At 37.0% G+C, this 20,112-nt stretch overlaps 1 protein-coding gene across 2 annotated transcripts in view; it reads left to right on the top strand.

Moving 5' to 3' along the window:
- HSD17B12 (hydroxysteroid 17-beta dehydrogenase 12) overlaps positions 1 to 20,112 on the top strand; it is a 167,571-nt gene that overhangs the window by 126,638 nt on the left and 20,821 nt on the right. For both annotated transcript variants that reach the window (XM_025358283.1, XM_025358282.1), the window contains 3 exons: positions 2,218 to 2,282; positions 3,140 to 3,184; positions 17,074 to 17,108. In XM_025358283.1, coding sequence (XP_025214068.1) covers positions 2,218 to 2,282; positions 3,140 to 3,184; positions 17,074 to 17,108 — 145 coding nt within the window. The remainder of the gene's footprint in view (positions 1 to 2,217; positions 2,283 to 3,139; positions 3,185 to 17,073; positions 17,109 to 20,112) is intronic.

Genomic DNA, 20,112 nt, shown 5'->3' with positions numbered 1-20,112 from the left:
AAAAAAAAAAAAAAAAAAAAAAAAAGATTACAAAGTCAACTGTGCTGCTTGCAAAGTTCATAGATTTTTTTTAAAAAAAATGAAATCTGGATTTTAAAAGATTTATAATTACACTGTTCAATTTTCCTTTGCATTTTGAAATATAGCATTAATATTCCCATAGGCTAGAGGGAAATCTAAAGAAAGTTTTCTTGATATGGAGAGTGAAGGGAGATAGTTTACTGTATGTCATGAAATTTTTTTAAATTCTGATGAATATTACAACTTGGCAAACCCTTTCCTGGAAGATTCTGTTATCTTAAACTGATGTAAAGAATATTTTGTTTATGTGCAATATTTTAGCAGATATTTTGGGTTTTGCTATTTCTTTTAGTTGTATTGTAAATTATTCATCCTTTGTAATTCTGTAAGTGGTTAAAGCAAAGTCAAGTGAACATGAAGCCTTACCTTCAACTAGTTTTGGCCTAATTGTTAACAGATCTTTTATAGAATTGAATCTTGGGGCGCCTGGTGGGTGGAGAACCTACTGAATAAAATAAAAATGGATTTGGACCTTCTGTTATTAATTATGTTTAGTACTATCCCTATTCAGATGAGTATGAATCCTAATTTAATAAAGTTTGCTTTGTCATTGTCTTTTGCTTACATATTTTCTGACAGGTTTCAGTAGGATTGTTGTAAAATCTTGCGACTTACAGCCTCAAGTGATTGGCTTATAATTAAATATAAAACCCTTATTGAGTTCCTTTGAAACTATTAATTTTGTTAGACTATTGAAAAGTTATTGTTACTACTATCAGGTTTATCTGGCATATTTCCTTATAAGCTGTAACAGACTGATCATAATGTCATCATCTGCTTGCAACTGAAACTTCTCGTTTTTAAATACTTCATAATTTTATTAAACATTGCTATGAGATTTTTGCTTATTATTCAGTTTTTTATTTTTTGTTTTCTGAATTGAATACTGCATAAAGATGTATGAAGATTTTAACAGAGTGGTTAAAAGCCTAGTCTCTGAAGCCAAATTTCCTGAGTTTGAATCCTGGCCTACTTTGCTCTATCACCTTGGGCAATTTATTTAACTGCTGTGAACTTCAGTTTCCTAACATGTCAGAGGAAAATAATAACAGGAACTACCTAATAGGGTTGTTGTGATGATTAAGTGTAGATAGGCAGATAGATAGATCATCTATCTCATGAGTTATGTATTTAGTTAAAATAAATTCTAAGATATTTTATTTATTGATTGATACCTGCAAATGTTCCTTATTCTGGGATTGTCTTTGTCTTTCCAGGTCTAGGGAAAACCATAGGATATTCGAGTATTAAAATATTGCGTCTACATATATATAAGTTTATTCATATCTTGTCTATTGTCTCACAGCCCCAACTTTAGGTGATTGGGAAGGTAAGGGGGTACGGTAAAAGAAAAATTAAGACATGACCTCAACTTTTGACAGATGGTTTATTGGAGACATTTAGTCTGACCCACTCCCTTGGCCACCAGAAAGAAGCCTTCCCTCACTTTCCAGTTGAAGTCAGGCTCTGCAGAAAAGGCTCCCATGGCACTCTGCTCTGTCATGAAATAATTGTTTGTTTCTTTCTTTTCCTACTAGATTGTATGCTCCATGATGCCAACATTTCCCCCCCCCAACTTTTTAAAGTTCCTAGCACATGTCTTACTCAAAAGTGTGTGGCACATATTTGTTGAATTATTAAATGAGCTTTCATTCTGGAGCAGAACAAAATGTGATGCGTATTGTACATGACCTATCCCAAATCACATGTTTTCTGAAAACTGTTATAACTAGAACTCAAGTTTCCAGTATCCTGGACAATGGTACCTTTTCACTCGTTCTACTACACTCTGAAAATTTAAGGTCTAGAGAAGAGTTAAGTAATATCTCCAAATAACAGTATGATAGATGCGGAATATACAAATCCCAAAGGGCTATGGAAAGTGAGAGGCAAGTATAAGTTCTGTCAGTTGCTGGATGGTAAGGTAAGTACAGGAAGGTTTAATGAAGGAAGAGACGTCTGAGTTGGACTTTTAAGGATAGATTTTGGATAGAAAGGTGTGGAAAAGGTTACTCTAGCCATAAACAGTATTTTATAACATTATATATATCATATTAGTCTTGATATCTTTAATGTCATTAATACATCTTTAAAATATACATATGTTACTCAGCTAATGATCTTGTTCTATTTCAGTGAACAACGTGGGAATGTCGTATGAGTATCCTGAATACTTTTTGGATGTTCCTGACTTGGACAATGTAAGTCTTTCTTTGTATATCATAGTAACAAAAAGAATGCATGCAGGTATTGGTATAACGATTCACACTATGGCACTGGAGTCCAGCTGCCTGTGGTTCACACCCTGGCTCTTCTGCTTACTACCTGAGTTCCCTGGGTATGGGCCTAGCCATGCTTCGTCTCAGTTTCCTTGCTCATAAAATGGGCAGCTTCATAGGAATATTAGAAGGATGGAATGAGAAAATATTTATCACCTCACTTATACAGTGCTAGATTCAAATAATAGCTCTCGTTTTGTTATTACTGTTACTTTTGTTTGTGTTATATCAAAATAGCTCTGTTTTAAGTTTTAGGACTCTAAACATCAACTTAAAAATTGCAAATATGCTAATATACAGCACCATGATTGATTCAGGTAAACCAGCTCTACCAAAATGAAAGTGACATCCTTGATGCATGCATAATCCTTTACTGAAAACGAGAAAAGCATATCATTGAAGGACTATGTAAAAATTTTAAAATTATTGAAAATCCTAGGTTCAGTGATTTCTATGCTCCATACTAGCAGAAAGGAGATTGCAAAGTATTCTATTTATTTTAGATTTAATGTGTCTTTTTACTTCCAGATTTTACTTGCACATATACTTTGGATTCTGCATGTTAGCATCACTTATCACCTTAGTTAGGAAAATATAACACTGAGAGTAAAATAAAATCTGCCTCTCTACCCCAGCTCTTGTCATTTTTCCAAAATCTCTGCAATATTTGGAGAAATGTTTAATGCTTCTCTAGATTGCTTCTCTAGATTGCCTAAGTAGATATTTAATAGGGTCACTTTCATCATCAAGTATATATAAAATTCTCAATTTTTTTGCAGGTGATCAAGAAGATGATAAATATTAATATTCTTTCTGTTTGTAAGGTAAGCAGCCTTGTTATAAAGATGTCATCCTTTTTTGGTTCTTTCTATTTAAAAACACTGACATAATCAACTTGTTCACCTGCATCTACTCTTGTTTAGATGCAGATACATGTATTCCAGATAAAAGTGGTCTATTAAGTTATTTCTTAAGAAGGTATAAAGAACTGAAGGTGCTTGTATGGTTTGACTTTTCATTTATTTTTATTTTATTTAATTATTTAATTTTTATTTCCATAGGTTATTGGGGAACAGGTGATGTTTGGTTACATGAGTAAGTTCTTGAGTGGTGATTTGTGAGATTTTGGTGCACCCATCACTTGAGCAGTATACTCTGCACACAATTTGTAGTATTTTATCCCTTACCCCCTTCCCATCCTTTTCCCCTGAGTCCCCGAAGTCCATTGTATCATTCTTATGCCTTTGCATCCTAGTAGCTTAACTCCCTCTTATGAGTGAGAACACAGGACGTTGGTTTTCCATTCCTGAGTTACATCACTTAGAATAATAGGCTCCAGTCTCATCCAAGTTGCTATAAATGCCATTAATTCGTTCCTTTTTATGACTGAGTAGTATTCCATCATATATATATACGTATATATATGCCATATATATGTATTTATATATATATATATATCTCACAGTTTCTTTCTCCACTTATTGATTGATGGGCATTTGGGTTGGGTCGATGCTTTTGCAATTGCGAATTGTGCTGCTATAAACTTGCATGTGCAAGTATCTTTTTTGTATAATGACTTCTTTTCCTCTGTGAAGACACCCAGTAGTGAGATTGCCAGAACAAATAGTAATTCTACTTTTGGTTCTTTAAGGAATCACCACACTGTTTTCCATAGTGGCTGTACTAGTTTACATTCCCACCAGCAGTGTATGAGTGTTCCCTGTTCACTGCATCCATGCCAACATCTATTATTTTTTGATTTTTTAATTACTGCCATTCTTGCAGGAGTAAGGTGGTATGGCATTGTGGTTTTGGTTTGCATTTCCCTGATCATTAGTGATGCTGAGCATTTTTTCATGTGTTTGTTGGCCATTTGCATATGTCTTTTGAGAATTGTCTATTCATATCCTTAGCCCACTTTTTGATGGGATTATTTGTTTTTTTCTTGCTAATTTGTTTGAGTTCATTATAGGTTCTGGATATTAGTCCTCTGTCAGATGCATAGATTGTGAAGATTCTCTCCCATTCTGTGGGTTGTCTGTTTACTCTGCTGATGTTCCTTTTGCCATGCAGAAGAGTTTAGTTTAATGAATGAAGTCCTAGCTATTTATTTTTGTTTTTATTGCATTTGCTTTTGGGTTCTTGGTCATGAAATCCTTGCCTAAGTCAATGTCTAGAAGGGTTTTTCCAATGATATCTTCTATAATTTTTATAGTTTCAGGTCTTAAATTTAAGTCCTTGATCCACCTTGAGTTGATTTTTGTATAAGGTGATAGACGGGGATCCAGTTTCATTCTTCTACATGTGGCTTGCCAATTATCCCAGCACCATTTGTTAAATAGGGTGTCTTTCTCCACTTTATGTTTTTGTTTGCTTTATTGAAGATCAGTGGGCTGTAAGTGTTTGGCTTTATTTCTGGGTTCTCTATTCTGTTCAGTTGGTCTATGTGCCTCTTTTTATACCAGTACCATGCTGTTTGGTGACTATGGCATTACAGTGTAGTTTGAAATCAGGTAATGTGATGCCTCCAGATTTGTTCTTTTTGCTTAGTCTTTTTTTTTTTTTTTTTTTTTTTTGGCTATGTGAACTTTCTTTTGATTCCATATGAATTTTAGGATTGTTTTTTCTAATTCTGTGAAGAATGGTGGTGGTATTTTGATGGGAATTTCATTGAATTTGTAGATTGCTTTTGTCAGTATGGTCATTTTCACAATATTGATTCTACCCATCCATGATCATGGGATGTGTTTCCATTTGTTTGTGTCATCTATGATTTCTTTCAGCAGTGTTTTTTAGTTTGTTAAATGCTTTTTGTTTATTAAATGACTTCTATATGCAAGCACTGTGGTAGGTATTGGGACTACAAAAACTTAGGCTGGTGACTTATTTTTACAAAGATTTATTCCGCACGCTATTTGTCACTGATAAATTGTTTCCATTTTGTCTTCCCCATGGTTTTCAGTTGAGGAACTTAAATGTTGTGATAAAGCATTGTGTGGGGAATATGGAACTATAAAGTAATGGGTGTGATTTTTAATAGTCACTCATAATAACTTGTCTGGTTGCTAGTTGCTAAGCACGTGTTACAGTCATGTCACATGTATGTGCCAACAAAAAACAACAAGCCAATACCTGCCAAAGGAAGGAATACTTAGCAAGTGTGAGCATCTCAACACCTTTTTTTCTTATATTGTATTAGTAACTATAAAAATATACTGTACCTTGGTTATACATACCAGAGCAGTGAAAAAAAATTGCCTGAGGCAGAATTCTCATGGGCAGTGTCAGATACTTGAAATTTGAACATACTCATAGAAAGCCAAATCCATTTTCAATAACCATTTATACTAGTTTAAGGAAATTCAAAACATGTTTAACTCAATGTTTAACTTTACTGTTATTAGCCAAGTTTTTTTCTCACGTAAGATTCAGTTTAAGTGAGGTAAACTAATTACAAGTGGACCTGTGAGTGAGTCTGGAGCAAGACTCTCATGCACAAAATTGATGCTTTTAAAACATGGCTAATAGGAATATATCTAATAGTCCCAAGATCATTTTAAGGGCTCTCAAAACGTTATTGTTGTTCTTAAACTCAGATCTGATACAGATTTTGACAATATGTGGAACTATGACTTTATTTTTTAGCAAGCAAAGGTTTTTGATCAAAGTTAATATCACTTCTAGTCTACAACTTACATATTTTATAATTTTTGCCTTTTGAAATGACCAATGTGTACTATTATTTTGATATACCTTTTCTGGTACATTTGGCCAAGTGCTTGAAAATAATAAGTGTTAAAAACAATGTACATGTGTTTCATAATATCTTGTGCTGAGTTAATGATAAAATATGTTTGTTTCAGTTTTATTTTCTAGAATTGTTAAAATGAATTTCAGAGTAGTCTTCTGATAATTTTAACTCCTCTGTCAGATAAACCATGTAAGCCATTTACTTTAGATCCATTAGTATTTTATCTTATAACCTCCTGCTTGTCTACACTTACATGTTTGTATACTTTTATGGTGTAAAACCCTGGCCTCTTCTGTCTCCATGAACATGCCATCCCTTGGCTCGCAGTCTGCAGAAAACTAATGATAGAAAGCCAAGGTCCTGGCCTTAATCTGTGAGAATCAGTCATCTTGCTGTGCTTCATGGTCACAGACTTTATCCTTCATGCAGCATCTGAGCACAGATCAGCATGGTCAGTGGTCATCACGGTGAGTCTCTGCTTAAAGACCAAATGGAGGAAAGTATGGATAAAACAGCACAAATCGAAGAGCACCATAGAGTAACTTTCAGTGTTTTAAATATAATGGTGAAATAAAAATGAGATATGATTTTTAATATCTTGACAAATTATAAAATGCTTCTCCCACCTCTTCATCCTTCCTCCTCTTCATTCTTTATTGACATTGGCATATATACTTGTTCCCATGAAATGATTTAGTGGAGACAAATGCTAATTTATTAAACACTTGCATGCCATATTGATGGTAAGTATCATTGGCAGAACTGGATATCTACTTACAATTTTTATACATAAGCTTTCTTCTGCAAACCTAATCCCATTTAAAAAGCACTAAGGGAGTTTGCTATTTAAAGCACTTCTTCATGGAGCCAAATAAGCATCCCTTCATTCATCTTTAGTATGAATCTGAATTTTCCTGTTCCTTTGTGATATGTACTTCTAATAGAAAACAAATCAAAACTCTCAAGGTATGGAATCAATGGATCAGGGAATTAATATCATCTGGAGGCTTGGCCAATTAGTTTTCGTTGTACTATATGCAGAATCAATGTAGTTGACATCTCTGAGCACAGTTGACTGGTGACCATTCAGACATGGAAATGGCTTGACTGGAGCAGTGGGAGGTGAGTGGTGTGCAGTGGCTAACCAGCAGGTAAGAAGAGGAAGTTAGGGCATGATTGTGCAAGTCCTTGAGTGCTGTGCTCAACAGGCTAGAGAGCCACAGAAAGCCTTCAAGCAGATGTAAGGTGTGATCTGATCTATGTTTTAGAAAGGCAGTTCTAATGGCAGAGTGACATGGTAATAGGTGTTTTATGATGCATGTGTTTTTCTTATTTTTACTGAGAGAAAGGCATTCACCTTGACGAAATTTTGTGTGTAACGCTCCCAGGTTTAGGGCTCTTTGATGCTGCTGTGATTTGCCCTATAATATATTTGGATGAATTGTACCTATTGTTCTTTAGTTGACTGTGTTACGTTGCCAGGGACAGGGCCACATTTTCAGTAGCAATGGCTGTTTGGAGCCCTGGGGTAACTTAAAAGAAGATGAAAATTGGTGCAGCTACAGAATCTCCAAAGGTTTTATTGTGGCTGGACATCAGGGGAACTGGGGCATGGATGTCTGCAGCCTAATGCCACAATGACTTTCTCAGAAAAGACCTGTATAAGGAAGAGAACAACCTCTTCTCACCATCAATGTTGGGCCGGGTTTTGTCTCCTCACTAAACTACATGACAGGGAATAACTGGCTGAGGAGTGTTCCAGGAGAGATTGGTGAAATCAGCTTGGCCTTGTGACTTTGGGCTTGTGTCCCTACTTTGGAGATGTTTGCTGAGAAGGGCCCCAGCATCTTATTGTAAGGTCTGTAGTGTGCCATGAACATTGAATGACCTGGCTTTACACTCCTTCAGATCCATGTATTTATGTTCTGGATCAGTAGGTCAGATGATTGTAAAACTCCATGTTGTAAAAGTTCCATGTTTCAATAGAGGAATGAAAGAAGTGAAATATCCTGAGACCAAAGAAATTGCTGGTCACCACCAGATAAAATGGTAGTAATGTGGCCAGAAAAATATTGAGGAAGAAATATTAATCAGAAAGTTTTGACTATAGACCCTTGATGTTTAATCATAAGCAGTTCTTCCAGGCCACTTAGTTCTCCAGTTTTGTCTGATGGTTTTACTTTTCGATCTTGTCCAGTATTTTGAGTTTGTTCCTTTCTTCCCTCTCAGTGGCTCACTTCAATGGGCTTTCCCTTTACGAGGGATGTTTTGAAGCCTTGTTGCCTGCTTTTCCAGTTTTACTCCTAAATCCTTCAGGGATAAATTTAGTCTTGTTCCTGTTCCCTGCCTGCATACAGTTAACTGATGTAGAAACTCTATATGTAGGTAACCAATATGGCAGGTAGATCAGTCTCAAACTGTAAGAGAAGTCCTACTCGACAGGGCTTTCTTCTGATTGCAGATGCCTGTGACTAAAATCTAAGATACATCTTATTTCTCATCAAGAACAATGACCTTTATCCCAGAAACGGTGGAGTTTAGAGACAACTGAACCTCAAGACATTGAACCACACTTTTCTAAAAATAGTTCTAGTTTCATACCTGAAGGGATTTCCATCCCAGAATACTGAGAGAGTTTGCAAATGAAATTACTAAACCGCTATTGATTGCTATTAGAGAAATCATGGAGAATGGGAGAAGTGCTGCAACTCCAGAGGCAGGCAAATGTAGGTTTCATTTCAAACAGGGTGTACACTGAGCTTCACATCAGTCCAAAGACAGGTTCTAAAACAAATATTGTGCCGTTTGTTTCTGATTTGAGATCACTTGTTTTAACAGCTACCAAATTTGGGGTTGCCTTATTTTTCTGGGTCAGATTATTCTTTAATTCTTTTATTCACAATTTTCAGACCTCAAGAGACCCTAGACTCTTCACTCCCTTTCAGATAAACACTGCCCAAACAGTATTACCTGAACTGCCTGTGGCGCCTATGGAAAGGTGGGAAAACCATTCCTTCAGGTGATGCTGGACCCGAAAACTGCTGCTGCACTTAGTGAATGAGGTGGAAGCTAGAGACTGGCCCTGCCTACAGCTGAACCTCTGAGGAAATGTCCAGGCCACCATTCTGACAAATAGAGAGGATGTTCTGACCTTCTTTATTACCTTTTTCTTAGAGCAGAGAAGGAAATGGATGGGGGTGCGGCCCAAAGTGAAATATATTAACAGCCTCCACATATTGTGAAATACTGTTGTGTTTTGTTGTTTGTTTTATTTGGGAATGGGGAAGAGCATCTCAAGCAGGGGTTATATATTAATTTCTTTTTACTTTTTTTAAGTCAATTTGAGATTTAATATTTTTATATTAATTTAATTTTTTACTTTTTCGGGGGGTCAGTATAAGACTTAAAGCAGAGGCTTATCATTTAGTTCTTCCTTCATCAGACATTCAACCAAGGTGGGGGCTTGAAACCATTTCTTATTAGGGGTGGGTGTGGGTAGGGCGCGTTTCTGAACCCTCCGGAGTGTCACGTGCCCACTGCTTGTCTTCCCTTTACTGAGCATTTCATTTTTAGACTCTTTCTTCTTTTTTTTTTTTGTTTTTTGGTTTTTGTCTGTTTCTTTTTTTAAGACATGGTCTCACTCTGTCACCCAGGATGGAGTGCAGTGACACTATCATAGCTCATTGTAACCTCAAACTACTGGGCTCAAGCGATCCTCCTGCCTTAGCCTCCTGAGTAGCTGGGACTACAGGCATGCACCACCATGCCTAGCTAATTTTTAAATTTTTTATAGAGATGGAGTCTTGCTATGTTGCCCAAGGCTGGATTGGAATTCCTGGCCTCAAGCAATCCTCCTGCCTCAGCTTCCCAAAGTGCTGGGACTACTGGTGTGAGTCACCATGCCTGGACGAGAGTTTTTCTTAGATTGAGTCTCTCTTTCAGTTTAGAGCCTCTCTACAGATTGTAAGCACCATGAGGGTTGGTATCATGTCCTTTTCCTTTCCTGCTGAATCCTACCCTGGGCCTCACATACATCAGGTTCACAACACATTTTTTTTTTATTCTAAGAAATAATAATAAATGAATGCTTTTTTTTTAAACTGAAAATTCTAGTTTTAGTTCAGGTTCTTGGGAATAAGGGTCACACTGATTTTATGTGGCCCTAGAAGGTTGAACTTGAATCATTTGATATTTATACTAAAGTAAATTGTGAGAACTTCCTAATCTTTGAATCTGCCGGAAGTGGAAGAGGCAGAAGGTGAGTATGCTGGGTCAGAGCTTGTAAACTGTTGGTCTGTGGGCCAGATGTGGCTGACAAACACATTTTGACTGGCTCAGTTTTCAAAATTCGGAAATTTTACACCCAGATTTCTAACTTCTCTTGGGAAAAGTCTGAAAATTGGGTAACACAGACCTGAATTACTACATGGCAGCAAGTGACTAGAGCTGAGTAGTTTTTGGATATGTGCAGTTAGTTAGGCCTACAGCTCTCTAGATTGCCATAGTCCCCACCAGTCTCTATTGTTTGACTTCTCTCACTCATTTACATTACCTCTCCGACCCTTTTAGGCACTGGAGTTTGGGTTATTCTTTTCCAGGTGACTCCAAGTGTTCAATCTATTCAAATGGAATAACTGCTTGGAGAAATTGAAGGATTAGAATGACATCGACTAAATTAATCTCTTCTCTCTTAGTCCCTTTGGGCTGCTCTAACAAAATGCCTTAGACTGGGTAGTTTATAAAGAGCATAAACTTCTTTCTCAGAGTTCTGGAGGCTGGGAAGTCTAAGATCAGTGCCCCACCAGGTTTGGTGTCGGGTGAGGACCCCATTCTTCATAGATGGAGCCTTCTTGCCATGTCCTCATGTGGCAGAAGAGGCACACAAGTTCCCTCAGGCCTCTTTTATAAGGGCACCAATCCCATGTGTGAGGGTGGAACCCTCATGATGTAATCATTTCTCAAAGGCCCCACCCTCCTCTTAATGTCACCATATTGGGGATTAGGTTTCAACATACAAATTTTGGAGGGGCAGGGGTCGGGTGCCGCGGCTCACACCTGTAATCCCAGCACTTTGGGAGGCTGAGGCGGGTGGATCACTTGAGCCCAGGAGTTTGAGACCAGCCTGTCCAACATGGTGAAACCCCGTCTTGGCCAAAAATAGAAAATTTAGCTGGGCATGGTGGCATGCGCCTGTAATCCCAGCTACTCAGGAGGCTGAAGCAGGAGGATCACTTGAGCCCAGGAGTTCGTGACCAGCCTGGTCAATATGACAAAACCCTGTCTCTACCAAAAGTACAAAAATTAGCCGAGGGTGGTGGCTCACACCTGTAGTCCCAGCTACTCAGGAGGCTGAGGCAGGAGGATTGCTTGAACCCAGGAGGCAGAGGTTGCAGTGAGCCAAGATTGTGCCACTGGACTCCAGCCTGGCTGGCAGAGCAAGACCCTGTCTCAAAAAAAAAAAAAAAAAATTGGAGAGGGGGGACACAAACACGTCTTCTACCCCATGATTCTCTGAAATAAGAGTATGAGACCCTTTGCATGGTTTTTGAAAATATGTTTTTTCCTTTTTATACCACAGTGTATTCATTGTATGTCACTTAGCCAGAAGTGCCTTATGCGATGCACTGCCCATGGAGTAGATGATAAAAGTTTAGATGAATGGACAGATGGGTGAAAAGCACAGAAATATTTGTTTTTTTCACCTGGATTTGCCTCTGGCATGTGACACAATGCCAGTAGGGGGAGCCCTCTATTAATTCGAAAATCCATGAGACCAGTCTCCGTTCAGCAGTCTAATTGTATTTAATTTAGGGTTTATGTTAAGGATGCATCCCGGCACCCTGCCTCAAAATTTAACAGCATTAGGAATATGATAAATTATGGGAAGGAGAGTAAAACCCTCACCACTGATCTCCATCCACGGCTTTTCTAGATGAAGGCGTTCCAAGTTAATAGCTAGTCTTAATTCATTTTGAAATTAGTTATCATTATGTTCCTAAAAAATTCCAAATTATTGGATACATTTAGTCCTTAGAGTGTCATAGTAACGGGCTGCTTCAGGCATAACTACAAAATGATGGTTTTGCCAAAAGGCACAATAACCACTCTGCATTGTTTTCTTCTTTCAAAAATGAGGGAGTAGTTATAGATTGGTACTGATGTTCTTTTCAGCTCCAAATGAAACTAGGTTATAGGATAAACGCCTTATATGCGAATGAAAATGAAAAATCTCTGAGAACTTTAGAAATTATTTTCTCCTCCCCAAACCTGTCACTTGTGAGAAGTTAGCTTATTTTGGAAAAATTTAGGTATTGGAAGCTCTTAGCATACTATAGTATGTGAAACTCAGAAACTAACTGTGTATGATGGTATACACTTTTTTTTTTTTTTTTTTTTTTTGATACGGCGTCTCACTCTATTGCCCAGGCTGGAATGCTGTGGCGCGATCTCGGTTCACGCAAGCTCCGCCTCCCGGGTTTACGCCATTCTCCTGCCTCAGCCTCCCGAGTAGCTGGGACTACAGGCGCCCACCACCACGCCCGGCTAATTTTTTGTATTTTTTAGTAGAGACGGGGTTTCACCATGTTAGCCAGGATGGTCTCGATCTCCTAACCTCGTGATCCGCCCGCCTCAGCCTCCCAAAGTGCTGGGATTACAAGCGAGAACCACCGCGCCCGACCGATATATCCATTTTTTAAAAAATTTTGTTTAGAGTTTATAAATTACGGCTTTGGAATCATTATTAATTGGCATGGAGCTCTTTGTTCTGAAAAGTTCTTTCTCTTTTGATAAATTAGTGTAGATCAAACCATATTTATTACAAAAGGAAAATTTTTGTTTTGAATGATATAGTGTTGAATTTAAGGTTAAGTAATATGGGGCTGGGAAAATGGCAAGCGGGGCTCTTAACTTTCACAAAAACTTAACATTAATATAAAGGAAAACCAAATAATACTTGGAGATCTCAAAGCACTTTTAGAAACTTTATCTAATTAAGCTTTCCACCCCCTGTGCAGTGAATATTCTGTTAGCTATACAGGTGAGAGTCTAAGAATTTCTAATTAAGTTGTGTTCTTTTTTACCAAGGTGCTCAAATTATACAGTTTGCCAAAGGAAATGTGTGCTGTGTCTTTGTAGCATGATTTTCAATGGAGTTACCATCTAATTTCTCCAAAACAGGCATTGTGTAACATTGTTGTCACTTTCTGTAATTATTTTCACTGTTATACTGTGATTTTGAAAAATTACTGTTAATGATTACAGTTGAAAACTTGTTTAAGGTATTTGCATCTAAGAGATGGTTTTCTTCCAAATTGTGTGGGTACGTTTTTAGTTACTTGAATTCAGATCCTATTCATGGTAAGCAGGTTTCTTTGGGGTAGAGGGAGGGCAGAGGTGGACAAAGTGGCTATTTGTGGTATCCTAATTCCGGGTATGAATAGCCTGGATTCCTGGGGCTTTACCTGGATTCCAGGGTGAGTTGTTATACTTTCTTCTCTACATATATATTATGATAATACAGGTGATTAAAGCATCTTGAATTTTAATGTAATCTTTTAATTTGAGCTTTTGATTGTCTTTTTGAACATTATGCAATCATATTTTCTCGTACTGTTCTCTCTTAAAAATGACCAAATGCCAAAGGTTATGTGACACAAGAATAATATGCTTAAATTGGATCATTTTTCATACTAAATTAATGAGTGGGAAAATCTACATTGGCTCCTGGGTATAAAATAAAGTTCCTTCTACAAACTGTTTATTACTGATATTACAGGAGTAAAAGAGAAAAAGTTTTATTCAAATTAGGTTTTTTTTAGAAATAAGATTGCGGGGGCTTTTCTAATTGTAAAAACAATGCAAGATTGTTGACAAAAGTATGAGAAATATATACAAACACTAAGAAGAAAATAAGTCACTTTTAGTCATAACCACAGATGGTTACATTTTAATATAATATTTTCAAGGATTTTCTAGGCCAGCCAATGCCTTGTTGCTGAATAATCTAATTATCTAAATAATCTTAATCTAATAGTATTGATTTTGATTTTGTATGAACTAAATAAGCCTCTTATTTACTTCCCAGCCAGAATATACATTGCTGTACCAGTAAATACTAGTAAATATTTTACTCTTGACTTTGAATCAAATTCTAAATTTAACTGTTATCAAGACATTCATTTTTCCTCATATATTTGTATACTTTTTGACTTGCTTGCATATAAAGTGATAACAATACCTTAAGTGTGATATAACATATATATTAAACTATACCCTTTAGATTCTAGGCATCTAGGATTTTCTTGTAGTGAGGATTAATGATACTGTCACTGAGAATATATATGTATATAAATAGTAAACACTTTTCCTGCAAGGACAAGGATTTCACACTCTCATTGTTGTAGAAGCACTATTGTAGAAACTTTTGTCTACTTCCTAGGAAAGAATTAAATTAAAATTTGTTTGCTGTACACTTTTGGAAACAGTTCCACAGGGAAGAAAATGGGTCTGGAAATCATGTTTACTATTACTTGTCTAATATTCTTAACCACTGAACTTGCAAGTTACAGTAACCTTTTTTTAGAAGTATGTTAAGAGGAACAAAAAATTTTCTGGTACAGCAATTATCACCTACAGATGGCCTAAAATTAGCATTGAGTTAACTCCAGAAACAGCTTGTGAGCTGTGAAATGGAGTTCAGATAGATAGTGAGATTTCACAGAAATGCCTGGTATATTTGTATAAATAACCAAATATCAAGATACCAACTGATGCATACAGATAACTCTGCTAATAGCTTAGCTAAAAATCCTACAAAAATTTGGTGTTAAAGAAAATTTAATTTGATCTGAACATAATGAAGCCTCTTAACTAATGCATAGACTATTAATGATTTGTGTATATATACTCAAATAAAGAAGGCTTGAAATTGAATTTATTGTGACATAATCTGATTAGAAGGAAAGATAATTTCAATATAGATGAAGGCATTGATCAATTTGATAAAAGCATGCAGAGTTCAGGTTAACTTTTCTCAGGCTTTTCATTGTTATTATTTGACAGATTTTAAAAAGATGTTACATTTTATGACAAGGAGAGAGAATTTAGAGTCAGAATGTAAAAGGAGGAGCTCATGAGCTATGAGAAAGAAATTAACTTTTGCAGGGGAGAACTTGTGTCTTTGCTGATGAATCATCTAGTCATTGGGCATTCAACAAATATTTCTGGCCTTTAATAGCCAGGCGTTGAAATCAGTGTCTATGTCAAGTTATTAAAACTTCTTGAGTTTTAATTCATATACATAAAGAATATATTTTGAACATGTCCCTACATGAAAGACCTCTTGACGAAGGAAACATTTAATGTTTAGCATGCCATTGGTATAATTTTGTAAGTATGGTTTTATGTTACGGGGTTTTGTTTTGTCTCATGATTTTCTAGGTAACTTTAGGCATTCAGAAAGCAGACATTTAATATATACATGACATGCATATGGTGTAAGGGGAAAAATAGCTCCTGATATTCCCCCATCTCCCTGCCCCCACTATTCCAACTAGAAATAGAAGAAAGCCTGTTTAAGAGAGCCAAACAGGCAGTGGCTACCCTTTCTGGACTCCACTTAGCTGCTTTGTAGTTAACAGATCTCATTTTCTTAATACAAATGCACACACACACACACCCACACACACACACCTGGGTAAAGACATTTTTATTATCAGTCTCCTTCCTCATTCTGTTTCTGGTGATCTCAGGACTTTGGAGAACTGAATTATAGCTTCCCTTCACAAAATGCTGGGGGAACTCTTTATAATATTTTAGCTAAGCATTATGGTCCCTGATGAAATGTGCTAAATTTAAAAAAAACTGTTTTCAAATACTGTTAGGGTTTTGTATAATCTATCCTTTACAGTAAAATACTCCACCACTGTTAATATGCCTGATGTACATCTGTCTGTACTACCATACAAAGCTGTTCATAATACATCTGGATTGGATGTCCACATAGCAGAATTTACCTTGTCAAATCTGGATGGCATTTTCTTTCTCAAAATATTTCTAGGAAAACAAAATTCCCTTCTCATCAGAATGCTATCTACTTTAATTAATATGAAGTATTATTCAAGATAGAAACAACAAAATTTCTAGGTGTAGCATGCATTGAAACCTTATTATTATAAAACAGCATCTGTTTATTAGAGAATTGATGATATCTGGGAGTCAGGAATTTATGTTACAACCTCAGTATTTAACTATGAGGTGATTTTGACTAAACCATTGGACTTCTGAACTTTTCTTGGTTAATAATGTATCAAAACAGAGTTTAGAAATAGCCCCTTTCATTATATGTATTTAGTCAACAATTATGAAGTCCTTAAAAAATGCAGATGTCACCTTTTCATTGTTGGTTATTAGAGATCACATCTTAACTCTCTTTAAGGATGAGTTTTACTTACAGCTAACTAGAGCAACAAGAGAAATGAATGTGAAGATACACTTACTCTTTGCCAACATATCACTTTATGGCATTCTTTTAAAGACTTTTTGGCTGGAAAAGTTTATGTGAGCTCTTGAGATTAGAAAGCTTAAGTCATCGTGGTAGGCAGGATATTTCTTCTGATAACATATATTCTTTTCTGAGAATGCATTATGGGAAATGTAGATTTTCACTGTAAATCCTTCATTGTTTGAAGAACTCTGTGCCAGTATTACATTTCAGGCAAGACTAATTTTAGCCAAGTTCCTTGAAAGTATTCCCTGTGTTCTCTCCAGTAATTTCAGCTGGTTCCTTTTTATGCCCTCTTGACACGGTCACATTCTAGAGTATAGAAAATAACCTGCTATCTGTAGAAGTGGTGAATGGTTTCATGATTCTCTTCTTTTTAGTGTGGGTGAGTTTTCTTCACTCTTTTCCTGTTGCCTGCATCCTCGGCCATCATGAATGTTTTGCTTTCTCTCTTGCAGATGACACAATTGGTACTGCCTGGCATGGTGGAAAGGTGAGTCACAAGCTCACACACAAACACTGTGGAAGCAGAGCTCATGATTATTTAGAGGGAGAATCCTTGCCTTGAAAAAATCACTGAAGTGACTAATGAACCAAGCCTCCATGTCTTAGCCACAGAGTGATGTGCCAGGCAAGTCACAGTAAAGCATGAGTCATCGGTGGTGGAGGCCTTTTCCACTCGATTCCCTTTTTATTTCTCTCTCTAGGGTTGTAGTGGTTCCTTTAGATCAGGATGAAAAAGCCTGCCTGAGTCACCATCACTAACTCAATTGCCTGCTATTCTGAGGGGGTGGATAGAGTTCCTGGGATATTCCCAGGAATACCTTCTTAAAGCTGTATTCTCTCAAAGCCAAAATCAGTAGAGTTGGATTAAGCAAGACCTCTTCCTCTGGTTTTTCACTTTTAACTGGGCGAATGGCTGTATGAGGAACTTAAGCATGTTATATAAAGTGATTATAAGATGTCAAACCAACCCTTGGAGGAAAAGGCAATGTCCACTTGCCCCATCTTTGTCCCAGTTTGAATTGGTTCTGCTAGTACGTGCTGAATGTCTTCATTTTGATTGAGAAATATGTTGTAGAGTTCTGTTATTTGAAATAGCATGAAATGTAAAATTGTAATTAAGCTCTTTCTTCCTTGGAAAAACCTGAGTGATGTCTAGGCCTTCAAAGAAAAGCTGCTAAAAAGATTTGGGCTTGCATCCTGAGCTAGCTCGATCATTTGCTGAATTTAGGGCATTGTAGTCATCTTTTTTTCTGCAAAATAACTATGAGTTTGGAAGAGGCCCAGAGGAATCACAGCTTTGAAAAGAGAAGACCCAAGGACCATACTTCTGTTAGGAAACCTCTATGACCCACTCCAGGCAGGGATTACAGCTTATGTTTATTGAGTATATAGTAAGTGCCAGGAACTTAGTACGTGTTAACTCATTTAACTTTGACAGCCTCCCACCATTGTACAGATGAGGAAACTGAGGTTAGGAATCCATTTGTTGAACATCTACAGGGACTGGTTAAAAAAAGGTTTCTCAGCAAAGGTCCTTATACACAATTTTGTGTATTTTAATTGTTTTATTTTAGTAACACTTCCCTTTAAAATCTTCAAACTGCCTATTGTTAGGTGCCAGTGGGAGTGGACTCCTGATGGTCGGATACATAAATGGCAGTGGTTAGACCAGACCAGAACCCTAGAAGATAGTAGAGTTGGAGCAAAGTAGAACTCAGGAGATATTAAATTTGGGCCTCACCTTAATTCTAGTTTTGACATCTACAGGTAATGTGGCAATAATTCAGAATAGTAAATCTGTCCATTAAAAAAGAAACACTTATAAACCACAGATGTATTGTGAAAGGAATTTTTAATTGTATTGATGAAAACCATATCAAAAGAGATAATGGTTGCAAAATCATTTTACAGCATAAAGTCTTAGAGTCAAAGAGTCATAGAAATCCAGTGCATTAAATTAATTGACAGTAACCTCCCTCATTTGACAGATGAAAAAATAGAGGCCCAAAGAGATGGAGTGCTATGAAGCTATATAGTTAGTAAATAATACAAAACCAAGGAGCTGGGAACTTCACTGCTATCTCTGTAGACCTGACAGCCATGATCACAGCTGGAGCATTACATAAAAGCAATGCAAAAAAAGAGAGTCCATCTATTCAATAGGCATTCATTGAGTCAAGTGTATCGTGGATGAGATGGATCCTTGCCTTTTAAGAAATCAAGTTGAGGCTGGTGCAGTGGTTCATGCCTATAATCCTAGCACTTTGGGAGGCTGAGGCGGGTGAATCACTTGAGGCCAGGAATTCAAGACCAGCCTGGCCAACATGGCAAGACCCCATCTCTACTAAAAGTACAAAAACATTAGCTGGGTGCAGTGGCACACAGCTGTAATCCTGGCTACTCGGGTGGCTCAGGCACAAGAATCACTTGAACCCCAGGAGGCGTTGGTTGCAGTCAGCCAAGATAGCACCACTGCATCCAGCCTGGGCAACAGAGCAAGACCCTGTCTCGGAAAAAAAAAAAAAAAAAAAAGCAACGATCAAGTTGATTTTAAATTGAGGTTGAGAAATGGTGGAAAGTTATCAGAAGCTATGACTGAACCTGACACCACATTACCATTTTGATACTTGTTAAGAACTAGTGAGAAATATATGTGGATTTTATGAATCAATACTTTTGGTTAGGAAAAGGAATGTCTATGTCTACTTGAATTAAAGAACTTAGTTACTAGATATGTCAGTCAAGGTAAGCTACCTGCTGAAACACACCACTCCCAAATCTCAGTGGCTTAACACATAAAGGTTTACTTTTCCCTCTGCTGTCTACCCGTTATTCAGGGATCTGCGGCTCTTGCCATCTAGGGGCATCATAATTTTCTGGGATCTTGGAGTTCTCTGCATCCAGCTGACAGATGAAAGAAAAGAGAGTAAAGATGGTTTTAAGGGAAGTTTCACTTCTACCCACATTTCATTGTGCAGAACTCAGTCATAGGCTACAACTATTGCACAGAAGGCCAGAAATGTTAGCTGTGTGCCCAGAGAGGAGAGAAAAACTCCAAGTTAGCACATCATCTTGAAAGCATTCTTACCTTACACATTATAAGTGGTTTCATTATAGCCTGCTCTTTACACCATCCCCAAATGGCTTATTTCCTATGGCTGGTTTCCATAGCATTAGTATCTCCATTGAGTAACAGCAGAGTCCTTTATCATGATCCTTTGTTGTTGTTTTCCTTCCACTGGTTCCACCTCTGATGTATGAGATTTTCCAAACCCTCTAGAACTATAGCCTAGGGCCAATTGACTATCACTAAACAGGTATCTATAATCAAACTAAGGTATTGTTACGATAGATGTAGAAAGTACATAATTACATTATAGAGGAAAGTTGCTCTTTTCACTTCCCTGGAATTATAAACATTGTGTACAGCTGGAGCCAGGAGGTGGTTGCCATAACAACCGTGGGACAGCTAAAAATAGCCCCTTTCATAA

The sequence above is a fragment of the Theropithecus gelada genome, chromosome 14 (assembly GCF_003255815.1).
Source record: "Theropithecus gelada isolate Dixy chromosome 14, Tgel_1.0, whole genome shotgun sequence".
In the NCBI taxonomy this organism is placed as follows: Eukaryota; Metazoa; Chordata; class Mammalia; order Primates; family Cercopithecidae; genus Theropithecus; species Theropithecus gelada.
Note: the sequence above shows the minus strand (reverse complement) of the source record. Positions and strands in the feature narration are given on the sequence as shown.